This window comes from Telopea speciosissima, chromosome 8 (assembly GCF_018873765.1).
Source record: "Telopea speciosissima isolate NSW1024214 ecotype Mountain lineage chromosome 8, Tspe_v1, whole genome shotgun sequence".
Taxonomy (NCBI): Eukaryota; Viridiplantae; Streptophyta; class Magnoliopsida; order Proteales; family Proteaceae; genus Telopea; species Telopea speciosissima.
In genome coordinates this window covers 57,793,702-57,811,032 of record NC_057923.1, presented here as the reverse complement: position 1 = coordinate 57,811,032, position 17,331 = coordinate 57,793,702, and the positions used below count along the sequence as shown (strand labels likewise).

The following is a 17,331-nucleotide window of genomic DNA, read 5'->3' as shown; positions in this document are numbered from 1 at the left end:
TTACTCTGTCCTCTACTGTTCGATGTCGATAATGCATTCTTTATTATTCTTGAAACCTATCCCAAGACACCCTAAACCCATAGACAAGGGATTCTCCATTAACCGTAGGTGAAGGGAAACTGTCTCCTATAAGTAATGTGAAGGGTAACTTTTCCATCAACAGTCTTTTTTTTTTTTTTTTTTTCAATCCATCGATAGTTGAAATCAAAAAAATAATTATATCTTAGGATCTAATCAAGGTTTTAAAACTCAGAATTAGAACAGAATCGATCAAAGGGGAATCAGCCTGAATGGGTTCAGGAACCAGGAATCGGTTCAGGAAACAGAAATCTAAGCTATTGTATGGTGAAAGTTCAGGAATCAGAAATCTAAGCTATTTTATGGTGAAAATTGATTCGGTTTACAAATCGGGAATCTGCTGATTCAATTCTAATTCAAGACGCAACGAATTGGGGATTGGTGTCAGCCAATTCCAATCTGAATAGGACGATTCACCGATCCGATTCCTGAATTTTAAAACCATGGGTCTAATGACCTCTTCCATCTTGGAACAATATGTTATCGAAACCAGATTGGGTCCACAGTTTTGGATATTCAAGCATGTTCTTGGGCTAGCCGATGGTTCTCCTAGTAAAGTGTCAATTACTCAACACTATTAATTCTTTCTTGATGATGAATGTTTCAAATTTTCCAAAAAGGTTGAAACCTGTTTATTGATGCAAATCTACCACTGTTTCGGAGTCTCTTTCAAACCAAAAGTTCTTCTCTAATGCAGCTAGACATTTATTAGCTTCTTGAATGCTGCACTTCTGTTTTCGACAAGCTTTGAATTGAAATAGCTTTTTAGATTCATTCCACTGATGCAAAGCCACTATTACCTTAATTTCGCAGACCAAAAAATACATCAAAATTAAGCTTCATCCAAGTAGTGGAAAGAAGAGGGGGGGGGGGGGGTGGAGGGGAGAAGGGGGAGGGATCTATGATATCCCAAACCAATAATGATCTGCTGACGATGAAATATCATAAAAGGTTGACTGGATTGTTATGAATGATTGCAGCTCGGCATGCTTTCTTGCCAAAACCTTTACTTTCCAAACATTTTATGAAGGAGAGTGTTTGGCACCCCAGGATGGAAGGAGAATGTCTTTGTCCACCATGATATGACCCTATGAGAAAGGACTCTTAGGCAGGTGAATTTCATCATCCACTGTTGTAAAAAATAACAATTATATGAGAGAGAGACTTAACTTTCACCAAATGGCTAAAAAAAGAAAATGTATTGCAATGTAGTTGTGCATCGCGAACTCTACTGCAACAATTAAACTTGAAGATGTTAGGAGAAAACGGTGGGGCTGAGTCGGGCCACCGGTCACTCTCCTCAAGACTATAGATGTCTCCTACGGTGTAATTTGGGTAATGTGAATCAGTCTCCAAGATGAAACAGCCCCAACAGGCTATTCTAATAGTTGTTGCGCTCACTTACTGGGTCACGTCAGGATACACTCAGGTTGTGCTCTATCAACTAGGAGAAGAGTGAGTACAACATTCTAAAAACAGTGAAAACGGGAGACAAAAAATAGAGTAGGGGTTTGAGAGAGAGTTTAGAACACTTAGAATAATTCTCTAACGTGTCTTTGACATCCTCTATTTATAGAGGAGAGATGCCCCTTGGAAACACATATCCAAAGTAGTCCACAGGATCGATTTGTCTCTCTAAGAGAGTAGACACAGAAAACTAGTCATTGTTGGCATCTAAAACATTCTGGATGACACACAACAAAAGATCGTCGACTCATTGGACTACACGCATCCAAAAAAAATGCGTTTAACATCTGACAAAGAGTAATGTATGTTGGTAAGATTCTTAACAAACCCCAACTTTGAACGACATGTGCATGTGAAAACAAACCCCAAACCCCCGGCACCAGCTTAAGCCCAGTTTGCCTAAATAGTGAGCTAAATATGTTTTTTATCTTGCATTCATTTTTCTCTTGTATGTTATACCTTAACACTTTCCATAAGTTAAATCCTTGATAATATAGTATCCAAAGATCAATTCTTCCAACCATATTATCTTCAACAAGAAACCTTAGACTAATGGCAATTCAGTATTCATATTCCTGCAACCATAAGTAATTGTATTGTAGTGAAAGCTCTGTTTGATGATAGATCAGGTCTTTAATTTGGAACATTTCTTAGAAATAGTCAAACTTTCATCTGTTATTCTTTTCCTTGCCTTTCTTGAGGAATATTGTTGTCCTTTTTCTCTCTCTTCTTCCAAAGATATTAGTTGGGCCTAAATTATAAGTTACAATTGCTATTTCAATTTTTTTTTGCAATTGGCTATGCATTAATGCTGAATACTAAATTGATTAGATTAGATACCAAAAATCAGCCAGTTTATATGAAATCCTGGAATCTGGTTCATCTCATAAGACTATCAGCTTCAGGCAAATTGAAATTTGAACCTGATGGTTACTATCATCTGATGAGATCTTTTTTGTGTCTTCCTAGTGAGACTAATGAAGTAGGAGTACCAATATATCTTGCACAGGCCAAACATTAAAAAGGTGTCATGAGATCATTCATGTAGGTATCTCATTAATTAGGCCTTCTTCTGTTCAAGAAAGGCCTCTGTTTAATATATCCTCCTTCACTCTTTATACACTTCCAGCTTAAAATTCAGGCCATGGGATACCTTAGCTTTGTAGAAACCATAGACTCTGCAAGGCCTAGTGATTGCTGGTGTCTCCAACCAGTTCAACAAGCTGTTCTCTGTCAATGAAAGTCACTTTTTTCGTAAAAGCAGCAAAAAACTTGGGAGTGGCTGTGAATACTGTACATCTGCATGAACATTATTGCTATGCTAAGTTTGCAATGATTTTTAAGGGCCTCATTACACCCACCTTCTTTCTGACTCCTTCTTGACATGTTCTTACATTTTCCATAAAAATTCTATAGACAGGACAATGATTACATTGAAGTTTTTTTCCGAGGAAAATACAGAGGGCTAGCCAAGGATGCTACAGCCTATATGACTAGATAAGGAAAGACAAATGGCGATTATAATACGAGTCTTGATAATGCTCTTTAATTGATTTGTTATTGTATAATAAAAACACTTATGTATATATAATCTTGGGTATAAGTCATATTCTGTCTAGCCTCACAAGTGAACTGGCCTGAATTAGTTTCTGTTGCACATTGTTCCATTAAAATGATATAGTATCTTTTGTGAAAAAAAATAAATAGCTTGAATACATCTTGGTTATTCTTGAACTGGCCACATTTCTTGCAGTACCTCAAGATTGCTCTGTTCTCTACCATATTAAGTTCTGGAAGGAAAACTTCAACGGATCAGTATGTGCTTTGATCTAGGTCAAGTCATATGCTGCCACAGATGAGCCATTGTCAATGTTCCAAAATTGAATGAATGCCAAGGAAGAGATGACTAATGATACCAAGAATTAGGTTGGGCAGAGGGAGGAGAGGACTGCATCTTGGAGGGAGCAATCTCTCTTCATGGCAGCTTTAAACTCTTCGAATGTGACCTTCCCATCATTATTTGTATCCATCTCATCAAATATTTCATCCAGTTTTCCGGGTTCTGTGATATCTGCAGGAAGGCAATCTTCTGGCAATGCCTGCACAGTTCAATCAATGGGTCCAGTCAAGATCAATGAAGAACGAACAAGATAGAGATTCTAATTAAGTTAGAGAGGAAGTATATTACTCTAAGCAGGGATGCCACTTCATCCTTGGTGATGCACCCAGACTTGTCTGTATCATACATCTATAATCACATTAAAACAGGGTATTAGGTTTTGATTCTCTGAAGAATTCGATCTGTAAATTAAATTACTGTTATATGAGTGGAATAAGTGGCAAGTTGGTTTGCAAAAAACCACCTTACTAGGCCATGCATATTCTACAATGAAATGCTGACTATAGTTCAAGCATAGTCAAAGAAAAAGGCCCAAAAGAGAAGGGGGGGGGGGGGGGACATTCTGATTAGGTTAGTTTGTTATCTTCAATCCAAGAAGAGTAGAAAAGATAGGGATATGAGATCACCTGGAAACAAAGGCGAAAAGCATCATCTCCTTGTAAATTTCTGAGGGATGAGAACCCACACAGTATCTCCCTCATATCGACAGTTCCATCATGGTTACTATCAAATATTTCATAGATGCGGGGGGCAAGAGGGATAAGTGAGGACATATTCATTGCTGTAAGGACCTTTTCAAATTCAGGGAGTGTAGCACTGACTCCATTTGAACACCTGCACTCGTAGAAAATTTTTAGTCTTAGAGACTTCAAGTATGGTTTTGTCTAGTTTCCTAAAATCATAATAGATGCAGGTTCTGTCAATTTCTAAAATTTGGCAAGAGCTTCTGACATCAGCTGTTTCAAGTTCTTCAAGGCACAGCTGCCTGTGGGTAGCTCAGTTGCATACACCTCATTGCAACCAAGGCCATAAATCTTTAATTGCATTGGTTCGAACTGAAATATATTATTCAAACATAATCATTCTCAAATGGACTTGCTTGGCCCATATAAATCAGATCAACTGAGATATGTTGAGCACTTAATTCAATATCAGTAAAAGCAAGCTTCTATTTGGTGTGAGGTTGCTGAGAAGTTAAGACTCAAAGCATGATATCTAGAAACTGGTCCAATAGAAATGCAACCAAAGTATATTAGCTTTCAATGTTCACAGATAGTTGGCTCCCTTACAATCTGTGAGATTTGAACATAGTCATCTTAAACTTGGCTTATCATGCTACCAAATTGAACCAAAGTTACTCCTATGTAAATTCTTTTTGCTTACAAAGACGTGAGCTGTCTAAACTCCAGTGTCTATTAAGCACTAAATAAGAGAAGAAAATCCAAGGGTCAACAGAATCCTACATGACTCTATGTCTCAAGCATGTTATAAAGTATCAGTATTTTTCCTTTTATTTTATTGATCTTAAGATAATATTACTCATCATCATCTACAAAGAGTGCCAAGACAATAAAATAATTAGTTTTTGTTGTTGAGTTTTTTTTTTTTTTTTTTTTTTTGGGGGGGGGGGGGGGTTAGGAAGAGGGGGGAGGGAGGGCATGTCTATGTTGTTTTTCTTCTCTTTTAAGTGAAGGAGAGGGGAAGGGAGGGGAAATGTATAGTCCCTAATAATTGCAAAATTAAAGATATTTAATCAAGAATAAGAGCACTTGATCCATGAACCAATGGAAGAGCGAGTGAGGTTCAGTAAAAGAAGCAACTCACATTTTCTTGAAATGCATCCCTAGCTTCTCAAGTTCTTCAGGAGTGAGGTCATGTGACCCTACAAGATCTCTTAGTTTCTTTGTTCTCAAGAAAACTTTTATACCACATACACTGGCTATAGCTGCTGCACGAAATTTACGATGTGCATTGAAATTCTGTAGTCGAGAAACAATTTCAGCATCTATGAGGTCCCGTGTTGCTGAATCCCCTGTGACCCAAGGATGCAAGAGAAGCTGTTGAGTGCATAAAGATTTCAATGGTCAGCTCTTAACAATTACATAGTAGACAGGAAAATGGGAGTTTAAAACTAGGTGAGTCAACTGGAAACTACCAAGTGTTCAGTTAGGTTTCAATTTAGATTCCTTTAAATTTCTTGAAATACAGTTAGGTTTCAATTTAGATTCCTTTAAATTTCTTGAAATTTTAGGTCGTCCGTGAATATCACTATACTTTTCTTGAATCGTTCATACATTACCTCTTGAGCTGTTGGTCTCCTACTAGGATCAACAACTAAAAGGCTGGAAATCAATTGCTTTGCTGATGGAGAAATGTTCTTCCAACTATATTCATCAAAGCTGAATTCACCCTGTAAAAAATCCAATTTACATTTGAATTAGAAGGAAGTCATGAACAGCTGTTGATTCAAAATTCACACACACATACTGAAAATCTGATGAAGAAACAAAAGGATAGAAGTTTACAGTCAATATGAGTCGTTGCTTTAGCCGATTTGATTTACAATAGAAAGGTGGATACCTGAAATATTCGAAGTGAAATTGATTGATTGTAGATATAGAGACCTATGGATTGAGGTATGTACAAGAATGTGGCCTGACTTACCCAGAAAGGAGGATATACATGATTACTCCCAAAGACCACATATCAGTTGCAGAAGAAATTCTTTGTTGAGATAAGGTCTCCGGTGAGACATAATCAATTGAACCGAACAATCCAACAATTGGGTCGGTGAAATCATCTACAGAACTCAATCCAAAGTCCATAATCTTCAAAGGTGAATTCTCACTGCTGTTCAAGAACAGGCAATTCTCTGGCTTCAAGTCACGGTGAACAATATTGGCCCGGTGTAGCGCACTTAAGCCATTGGCAATTTGCTGAATCACAGCTGCAGCTCCTTTCTCCGAGTACCTTCCCTGCGATACTATTCTATCGAAAAGCTCACCTCCAGAACAAAGCTCAAGCACAATGTGGACTGCATTTGGGTCTTCATAGATGTTATAGAGGTGTATCACATTGGGATGGGGAGATACTTCTTTGGCTATCTTCTTCATAGCCAGAATCTCATTTCTCAGTAAAGCCTCTGAAATTGGGACCTGATCCTGCCATGTTGGAAATCCTACAGAGGCAGTACTTGTTTCTCCTGCTTGGCTACATGGCATTCCCTGAGAATTTCCTAGTCTCCTGAGAGTCTTGATGGCTACCTGGATTTTTCCTCCACTATTTTTCCTTATTCCCCTTCTTACAACTGAAAATCCTCCCCTCCCTAGAGTATTGGCAATATCATAATCATCAGATAATCTCCTTATTTCTTGCCGCATATTCGACTTAAGAACCGTCAACAAAGTACACAGAAGATCTTGATATGTGCTCTACTTTGTCCACCCTGAAACAGAGAGATGGTACAACTCAAAAGTAGAATCTTATGTTCTTTGTTGAAACTGCATTCAGGACTAAAATTTAACAGATTGGGAAAAACCCACCCTGAAAAACCAGTACATGATCCAAGAAAGAAACTATTTTAATCAAGAAGACTACATGATGTATCAAAGTCATACAAAAACCCAAAAAAGATACCTAAAGATTTTCAAGAAACCCAAAGTTATGTAACATGGAAGAACTTATAATGCCCTCAACTCCTAATAATTCAAGGTGAGGATGAATTTACAATAGTAAACAAAGGAAAGAATAATCATAATCCCTGAAATCTAAATTCCCAACAATTAAAAAAAAAAAAAGGAGAGAATCTAACTTGAATAAAGTAAATCAGAATATATAAATAAAGGAATAACTATGATAAGGCAAGAAACCCAAGAGAGAGAGAGAGAGAGAGACCTCTCAAATTAAAATCAGAAGAAGAGGGCAAGAATCAAGATGTATGATTGCAGAGAATGTCAGGTCAAAAAGGTTAAAAATTGGAGCTAAGGATTAAAACCACTCAAAGGTAGGAAGTACAGGAATCCTTGGATATTTTCTCCCATTAATATACTGTTTAAAATATGAAGAATTCTAATGGATGGTTGTTACAGGAAACGAGAAAACCAAAACTGATGGGCTAAAAGAGAAAGTAGAAGAGGCAATGGAGTCAAAGAACATTCATAGAAATCTCTCTCAATCATTCCTCTCATCCATCTATCTCTAAATTTCTTGCTATAATGCCGAGTTCCACGCAATTCCCTTAACCTCTTCATAGCGAGGAGAAAGAGAGAGAGAGAGAGAGAGAGAGAGAGAGAGCCGTTAAAAGATGCAGAAATAGTTAACATGACATTTTAGTCATTTTAAGTTATTTTGGAGCTAACACAAACAATGCTAAAGGGTTTCACCTTGTCTTTTCTTAAAAAATTTGTTTCCTTTGGGGGAGTGTACCGCCCACGCCTAGATACAAAGGGGACGAAATGACTGCCCTGCCCCATGAAAGGTGGAAATGTCCACCCTGTTGATGCTTCTGCACGCGCTCCCATTGATCTTGCATGTGGGAAATGTGTTTGGCTCCTCTCTTTGGGGTCATCCGCCCAACAAATGCCCAATGAGGCATCCGACGGTTGGGCTGTCTGACACACATCACGATGCACGCTCAAGGATTGTGCCAACCAGCCCAGCCGTCAGATGCTCATTGGGCTAGTGTGTTCATTAGAGAGGAACGGATCCCAGAGAACCCTCCCCATCACCCCTCCCCAAAAAAAAAAAAAAAAAAAAAAAAAAAAACCTTCTTGTCTCCACATTGGTGGCAAATGAATTGCAATTATATCCGCTTATTTTGCCACATGGAAACTTAGATGGGGTTGAAATTTTGTGGATATATATATATATATATATATATGGACTCAAAGATTAAGTCTATCAAAGTTAATAATGAGGCAAAACCCTGGCTGGTACCTTATTCCCTCCCTGGTTCGATCCCCCCTCTATACAAAATATATATATAAAGTGCCCAATTCCCAAAAATAATAAAAAAATTAATGAGGCAAAACAAACCATTAAAAATTTCAAGATTATAAAAAGGGTGCACATTACTAGGAGGGTGTGGCATTACATTAAGGGAAAATCTAAATGATTTTTTTGTCAAATAAAGAATGAAATAGAAAATTTTGACTATTGGATATTTGCTTCGTCATGTACTTCTTATCAAATTTCTAACTCAAATTCAATCATTTATCTTTCTTAGGTCATACTTTTCTCTATATACATGCACCCTATTATAGTCTCTCTCTCTCTCTCTCTCTTTTTTTTTTGTTTCCTTGGTGAAGTACCCTATTATAGTCTCATGCACCCTCTTGTCCTAATACCGTTTTGCCAAATAGAAAATTCGGATTGGACTTAAAATTGATATGTGAATAGGGCCCATGGGATCTATATGTCCACAGGCTTTCAGCCCTATTGAGCTCCCATATAGCAGGATTATTAGGGCCATGTTAAAGATTCCATTTCAATGCTTCCTCCCCCCCCCCCCCCTAAACGGGGGGGCATTGGCAGAAACAAAGAAGAGGGGATGCATTGACATCCATGAGAGGAAATGACATTATATGAAGGGGAAAGTTCTCCTACACCGATGGTTGAAGGGTCAGTCACCATCCTAAGGTCATCAAACATTCTCCTATTAGACCAAGTTGATAATTTCTTCAGATCATGCTTGATACCCTCTCTCATCGATCCGAAGGCTGCGGTCAAGGGATTCTCCCTTGATCGTGGCTGAAAAAAAAACTTGGTCCTCATATGAATAACTAAATAATTGAATTTGTAGTTAAAATTTGACTCATGGTCAAGTCAGACTAAATGTGCATGACTTATGTAGACCTATAACTCCTTTTAAGTTGGGGAAACAAGTAATGGTTATTTTTGTTCTTGAGTTCTTTTATTTTCTGGTCAAAGATTCCATTTTAGTGCATACAATTTGTTTTTAAACGGAATTTGTTCTGACATTGGCAAAAACAGAAAGAAAGAGAGAGTGAGAATATGAACTGCAAAGTCAATAAAATAAAACTAAAATGTTAGGAGTTCCTTGGATAAGTATAACTCATATCTCACATGTCAAAAATTGATACTCCATCTCAACATTATAAATCTCAATGTAAAGATTTTTTTCCCATAAGTCTTCAAAAGCAGTTCTTGCTAATCTCCCAACTCCAAGTTCTAACACCAAAAAAAAAAAGTTTTCTAAAATTATATTGGGGAAATCAACTTAGTCAACAAATTAACCAATAACTGGTTAATACATGTTTATTCCGAGATGAAAAAAGTTAAAAAAAAAAATTGTGAGGAGGTTTTCACGTCAAACCATTCGGTGGGCAAAGAATTTTTTCGTCTATAAGGCAGAGCAGAAAGAGTGTCAAGGAAAAGAGAGAATTGTGAGAAGACGTTCAATGTTTTTCCCATAAAAATATAAAGATGAAAAACAATAGGTGTTCAACATATTGTGTTCTCAATTATTCAGGTTAAACATCATTATGTATCAATTAAGAAGGTGATAGAAACACATCATAATGTTCCTTGTTAGTTTGTCTAAAAATCAATGTAGATGGGGTTTTAGATGAAATAAACATCATTACGCGTTTATTAGCTAGGAAGGTGATAAAACACAACATAATTAATGCTCTTAGTAATCAGTTGGTCTAAAAATCAATGTAAATAGGGTTTGGCTGAAAATAAATCAACCACACGCACAAAAGGAAAGAAAAGGAAAGTAAGAAGGATGAAGAGTAAAAATGAAGAAATGGGATAAGAAAATTGAGTGATGGAAAATGAAAAATGAAAGTAAGAGGAAAAAGGATAACCTAAGAAATCAGAAAAATCTCAGTTACATGTGTGAATGATAGATATTCTAATTAATTTCTTGGAGAAAATAAAATGTGACATATGGATAAAAAAAAAAAAAGTAAAACAATCTATAAGTTAATAAAGAAATTGATAAAATCAAACATAACATTATAAAGACCCGACATAATTAGTCCCAATTTTGTAAGATCCCAAGAGAGTTGGACTGTCTTACCAAAAAAATAGAGAGTTGGACAGGAAATTATCATAAGGTCAAGATCGCAACCTGGTCGCATAGCCCCTGCACCAAGGAAGGGTCAATGAGAGTGCACATTTGGGCATCAACATGGATTGAATTTTTTATTTCACAGGGATGAGACGGTAATTTCATGCGTTCTTGTGTCTAGATACAGGATCCACATGATTAGACAATATTCTTTTTCTCTTATTGAAATTAAGGTTGGCCGGGCTCTTTTTGCACAAAGCTAGTGTAGAGAGAGAGAGAGAGAGGAGGCCTATTTATCTGCAACTCAGTTGCAACATAAGGATATAATTAGATTCTTCTTCTTATATAAAAAAAAATCTACAAGAACCATGAAATGATACCCAGTCAATATAAATATAAGAGGAAGAAGAGAATAGATCAAAAATAAAATGAAATACCATGAGAATAAGAGAAAATAAAAACTGTCACACTTGATGGAGAGAGTTAGAATAAGAGAGCTGTGGTCCTGTGGATGGAGAGTAGAAGAATTTGTTGGATAGAAATACTATACAAAGGGAGGTATGTATAATATAATAATAAGCACACGGGGAAAGGGAGGAATGTAGAAATGATAGATCCGGCTCCTCTCTAGGGAGCCCAGCACCCAAGGAGTGTCCAGGGGGCATCCAAGGGTTGGGCCGTATCGCACACATTTCGACGCATACCTAGGAATATATGCAGCACAGCCCAATAGCTGGATGCACCCTGGGCTTGCTGGGCTCCCCAGAGAGGGGCTCAATCCAGAAATGACATAATCACATAATAGCTAGCTAGGTTTCCTAAAGAGGTTCCTAATAATAATTGCCATGTTAATTAAGTTTCCTAAAAAGTGATCAGCTTTCCTAATAAAGGTAAAGGACATAAAGGAATGTCCAAGAAAGATTCCTTAATAAGACTACTTTCTTAATAAAGGTTTGGGAGAAGGAGAGAGATAAGAACGACTTCTAATAAGGTTGTTCAGTTTTCCTAAGAGTGGAAAAATAAGTTTCCTAATAAGGTTTTTTTTTTATTTTTTTTTGGGTAATTTATACATATGTCCCCTGAGGAGGTATCACATAATTATAGAACCACCCGTGAGTTTTGGATATTTATGCATATCATCCTTTTTTTCTAAAATAATTTAAAAGTAAACCCATTCAGTTAATCTGGGACTAAAAACGTTAGACTATGCATATATTGACCAAATTGTCCTTCCTGCTAAAATAAACCAGTCTTCCATTATTTTTCTTTTTTCTACTCTTGAAGAGCCCTAACGGCAAAGAACCATCCATGGCTGCTCCGTCTCTCTCATCTCCGGTAAACCCCCATCTCCCTTCACTACCTCTTCTTCTTCTTTTTATAAAACCTAATCGAATCATTCACCATCCCTTTCTCTTTCATTTTCGTTCTTCTCAAAACTAAACCGGTCTGTTACCCTCTCCCATTTAACTGAAACCCTTGGGCCCAAATCCTTTTATATTTGGAACCCAAAGATCAAACTAAACTGGACTCTTTGATGCAAAAGGGGTCGAAAATAAAGATCAGTGGCAAACAATTGCATTTTAAATCAAATCCAAGAAATTAGGTCTGAATCATAATTAGACCAAGCCCAAACGAGATCTATCCAAACCATTTAGATATTATCAAATATACAATGAAAAACCATTTAAAGATAAAATGAGCCTAACCGTGGCAAGAGACTTTTGGATATTATTGAAATCGGATCTGCTCTACAATCATCTAGATTAGAATTAAAACAAGGTTGATTGGAACTCTCAAATGTCAATTGTAGGTAAATCAAGGTTTTCCAAAAATCTAGATAACCATGAATTTGGATTTGTTATTGATCAGAATAAAAAGAAAATAAAATAAAATTAAACAAGGGAAGGACTTCGCCAGAAGTTGTAAGGACAAATCAGTATAGCCGTGAGTCTTCTAATCAGCAAGCTCAAGCGGGAACATCAATGGTCGCAGCGTAGACTTCATCCATCTAGCTAGCTTGGGTTCAAAATCTTTTCCCATTCTCAACAAAGGCTTTAAAACCCCTCAAGGGCAGTAGCTCAATCAAGTCAATAATATCAAATCAGAGATGAAAGGAGTTGGCAGCTAGGGTTGAGATAATGGGAGATGGAGGTGAGGTCTCGGTGATAATGGGATGAGGGTTTCAATTGCACGTTGCGATAGAAGGGTACATTGGTCATAAAATGTCTAAAACACTCTTACCGTTAACAATTAGCGGGAACAACTAATAGAATGAGTTTACTTATTAATTATTTTGAAAAGCAGGAGTGACATGCATAAATATCTAAAATTCACTGGTAGTTCTATAATTATGTGTTACATCAGGGGAGGTACGTGTAAACGTATAACTTACCCTAATGTTTTAAGGTGAGAAAAGTTCACAAAGGGTTTGTGAACTTTGTAAAGCTCATAGAATTTCAATTGAGTGGGCTCATGTTATAATTATCCTCCACCCATCCCAAGGAGCAAATTTCAATGTCATATGCGCTAAAAGTGAAGCCAAAGTAAGCATAACTTACAAAAATCATGTTAACCCGTTAATCACTCCTTTACATATTAGAGATAATGGCTTTTTTTTTAAATCTAATGTAATACTGTGTCATGATTTGATCCTTATTATATGCTCATATTTAGGGGTGTAAGTTTGGCCCTATCAGCCTAAGCCCATTCTGGCCCGCCCTGAACCCTAATAGTGTCTAGGCTGGATTTTTCAATCCTGAAGGTGGATTAGGGTTGAATTTTCAGGTCTGGGGTCAGGGTTGGGCTGGGCCAGGGTTGACTCCTCGAGCTAAGCCCAGCCCAACCCAACCCTGTGTTAGGTTATGTTTTACAATTTATTAATTACATTTTGTAATTTTTGTTTAGTATCTAATTATCTATTGGTTTATACATAAAAAAATAAAAAATAATTAAAAATAATTATCTATTAAACAAAAGTATTTAAAATTTTAAGATTGGACTAAGTATTTTAACCCAAAGAAAAGTCTAATAATCAATTCAGTATGAAAAAAATCAATACCCAATCACATGAGATTGGTCAATCAGGGTCAACCATGCCCTAACAAAAATTAGGGTCAATCAGGCGCAACCCGGCTTGATCAGGGTCAATAAGGGCTGGGCTGGGCTAGGCTGAGGCCGTCAAGGTTAGGCCTAGACTGAGATATTTCATCCCGAGCTAGGGTCGGGTTGGGCTTGAGTTGAGCTAAGAGGACTCCGGGTTGGGCTAGGGTTTTAAAAAACCCAGCCTAACCCGGCCTCGTTTCACCCCTACTCATATTGGACGTAAACTTGATGATGAGAAAGGGGAGTACTTATTTTTTTCATTTTCTTTGGTATATCGCTTGTAAAGGAGGCCCTTCACAGCCTGATAAGTATCTTCCGCATTATTGATGCTATGTTGTCCACATCATCATCTAGACGAATGGTAATTCAACCCAATCATATTTCCTAATGTGAAGATGTAAAGCTTTGAAAATTAGTTCAAATTTTTTTTTTCAACTTTAGGACAACTTTCATTGACCGAGTGTGTCAAAATAGGCAAGTATATAAGACCTAATATGGTGAACCATTTAGTGGAGATCGATTTCAAAACTTAATGGATCTGGTATGGCAATTCTAACCATTGGATAGATTGGTTATCATTTGATTAGCTCTATCTTACTTGTCCATATAATTTGAGCCACATCTAATCTACCACGTTGTAGATATTAGGGAAATTATCAGCACCACCCCTTGAGGTTTGTCAATATTTTAAGATACCCATACGAAGTATCGAAATATCAACCGTTACCTAGATTTTAACAAGATTAACCTATAAAAATATCGACCTTCACGTCAGAGGTGAGGGTTCCATTGAGCTTCCCCGCACTGTCTCTGTAATTAGTAGTTTCACTATTCGAGCGAGATCGAAGCCTACGACTTTGAAAATCTTCAGTATATTATTTGATCAATTATAGAAATTCAATTGGGAGAAAATATCAGAAGAATATTTAGGGTTTTGGGTTGAAGGATTTTGCTAGCTGCACAGCCTTGACAGGGGCGGGAGGGTATGGTGGAAGTGGAGTTGGGGGAGGGTAAGGTACATAAGAGGAGAGGGTTGGGAGGAAGAAGAAGGGATGTGTTTGGTTCTTTATTTGAAAGGGTAGAATAGGTAGTTCATACACTAATAAGGGCAGAATTGTCTTTAAAAAAATTAACCTGTTGACATCACTACTAAACAGTCATTGTGTGTGTGTGATTTTTTTTTTTCTAAATTAGAGGAGCTGTTGATAAGTTTCATACTTCGTGTGGGTGCCTTAAAATATTGGCAAACCTCAAGGGATGACGTTGATAATATCCTTAGACATGTTGCAATATAGCAAGTGGCAAAGGATATGATCCTCAAGTTTTCACTAGAAAACATGCTCAACGTAGGGTTAGGTATTTTTTTTTATGGTAAAAGACGAAATATATTACTAAAGATTAGGAAAATATAAAGTGTTCTTAGATTGAGCATAGTTAGCAAGGTTCATGGCTAAAGCTATATAATTATTGGTAGGAAGGCCCTAAGGAGAGTCTCGAACTCGAAACCTCCTAGACGCTAGGTCCAATTGCAGTAGCCTCAAGCTAGCTACACTAGAAGTTGTCCTCTACAAGGCTAGGTTTGTGTTGCTTATTATGGGTTCTAAACTTTTTTTTTCTTTAATTATTAATAAATGATATGCAATAAGAATCAAGGTCCCAAAGGGCTATTGGTGTTAAGGAACTTTTTGAAGACTACCACTACAATTTTAGGGATTAAAATCCTCTGCAGTGCGGTCCTGTGAGCTCGACACGTAGAAGAAGCTTCATCCAACAGTGTAAGTTCGATGCAAGACAATTTTTTTTTCTCAATTTTGGCACCGTTGGATATCACATCTTCCATGTGTCGAACTCATAGGGTCGCACTGCAGTGCACTGCCAAATTAGGGCACTGGAGAGGATTTTTTCCCCAATTTTATGGAGAAAATTCTCTTAGCAAGTGGCATAGAGGAATGCACCATTAATGAGGTGCTGCAAAATGGTTTCACACATAGGAAGATAGCAAGGTCATTTCATGAAAGAGAGAGAGGGTGCAGCTACCATACCCTCCCCTGGCAGCCGAGAACCTTCTCATCATGTTGCTGCAAACTTGAATTCCTCTGAGCTACCCTGATCTCCATAACTACTGCTGGTTTTGCTCTTGATCTAAAGCATCTGAAGTTCGATTTATTCATCTTTTTCTTCGTAGATTTTGAATCCTTTTTTGATTCTACATTCACATTTGTTTCCACTTTCAGCTTCGATCAGCCATCAATTTTCGATGTCAAGGAGGCTACATGCTTAAAATGTAATAATAGTAGAAGTGAGAATGAAACAGAGATTTTGGAGACATGGACTTTCAATTATCAGGTATCACATAAAGCAATTGTTAGGGGAAGCCAGACATGTTCAGAATATTACGTAGTTGCATGGGAGATCTATTGCAACAGAAGTAATATGTGAGGGTTTTGGTAAATTTCATGTATAGGGTTTTGCTATAAATTTGTAGCGAGGTTTTTTTTTTTTTTTTTTTCTTTCTATAATTAATCTGAGAGAGGTGCGAGGATAAGCGGTTCTAAACTATTCTCCATGGATAGTGAAACAGGTCTCGTCTCACCGTGGACTCAGACAATCTTGGTCTAATGCATTTTTGCATTGTTTTGGGTTCTCATTTTTTCTAGAGAGAGAAAGAGAGAGACTTGATCCATTGCATACAAAAGAGAAGACACAAGTTGTTGAATGGTCTAGCTACTAATTGAGAGAGAGGGAGACTTGATCCATTGCATACAAAAGAGAAGTTACAAGTTGTTGAGTGTTCTAGCTAGAGAGAGAGAGAGAGAGAGATTGAGTTTGAGATTGAGATTGAGATTGAGATTGCATTCACAAGACAAGACACAAGTTGTTGTTGAATGGTCTAGCTAGTAAAAAATTAATGGAGTAAGAACAGAAAAACAAGCAGAAAAGCCAAAGATGAGATGCAAGGGACCATGGTTTTCAGATTCTTGTGGTAGTTTAACCAATACAGATCCTCTACGGCGTGCTGCCCATAGCGTTCTTAGCAGCGCACTCACAGGGCCACGCGTAATATCTGAATTACCCTTGCTCGGGCAAGACGTTCGGGCAAAGGTAAGGCGGATATTGTGTGCAGCCCTGTGAGTGCACCACTAAGACCGCTATGAGCGATGCACCGTAGAAGATCAGGATCCGTAGTTTATCAAGGACTTGGTTATTAATCTTTCTAGAAGGCTAGTAGGGTTAATTTGTTTGGTTAAATTTTATGTAATTCTTAAGTAATGCATGACTTCAATGTAAATCAAATTCTGTTTGGTTAAAAGCTAAGTGAAATGTATTTTGGACCCCTTCAATTCGTAGGGTCTCGATCTGTTCTATTAATTCTTCATTTTTTACTTCCAAAGCAAGAGGTTCTGTTTGACAAATTATTTGTCCATTTTAAAAAGAAAGAAACTCCCACTAAGAGTGGAAATAGCTATTTTTTATGATCTGAAACCGATTTTTCCATAAATTATTTCTTTGCTTGGTTCTCACTCTTTGTTTGGATAGAATTCATCTTTTGATAATGCCGATTCAGAACTCCCATCTTTTTCGTCCTTAATGGCTTACTCTAACTCTAACTCTTATTTCTTAATCAAGATTTTTAAAATTGATTTCTCAACAACTGTTCCTTTGTTCTGGTTAGTCCTTTTAATCATGAAATCTTTCTACTGACCCTTCTACCTCAAGAATTAGGTCCCTAGCTCAATGATATCTAAGT

General features: G+C 37.2%; 1 protein-coding gene across 1 annotated transcript; it reads right to left on the bottom strand.

The window, feature by feature from the left end:
- Positions 1–3,445: 3,445 nt before the first annotated feature.
- Positions 3,446–6,886, bottom strand: LOC122671437 (calcium and calcium/calmodulin-dependent serine/threonine-protein kinase-like). The gene is made up of 7 exons (XM_043868640.1): positions 6,110–6,886; positions 5,971–6,025; positions 5,745–5,855; positions 5,270–5,502; positions 4,072–4,279; positions 3,734–3,793; positions 3,446–3,644 (listed from the first exon to the last, which is right to left on the bottom strand). Exons 1-7 carry the CDS (start codon positions 6,823–6,825, stop codon positions 3,468–3,470), a joined length of 1,560 nt encoding a protein of 519 aa, XP_043724575.1. The 5' UTR covers positions 6,826–6,886; the 3' UTR covers positions 3,446–3,467.
- Between the last annotated feature and the right edge of the window lie 10,445 nt (positions 6,887–17,331).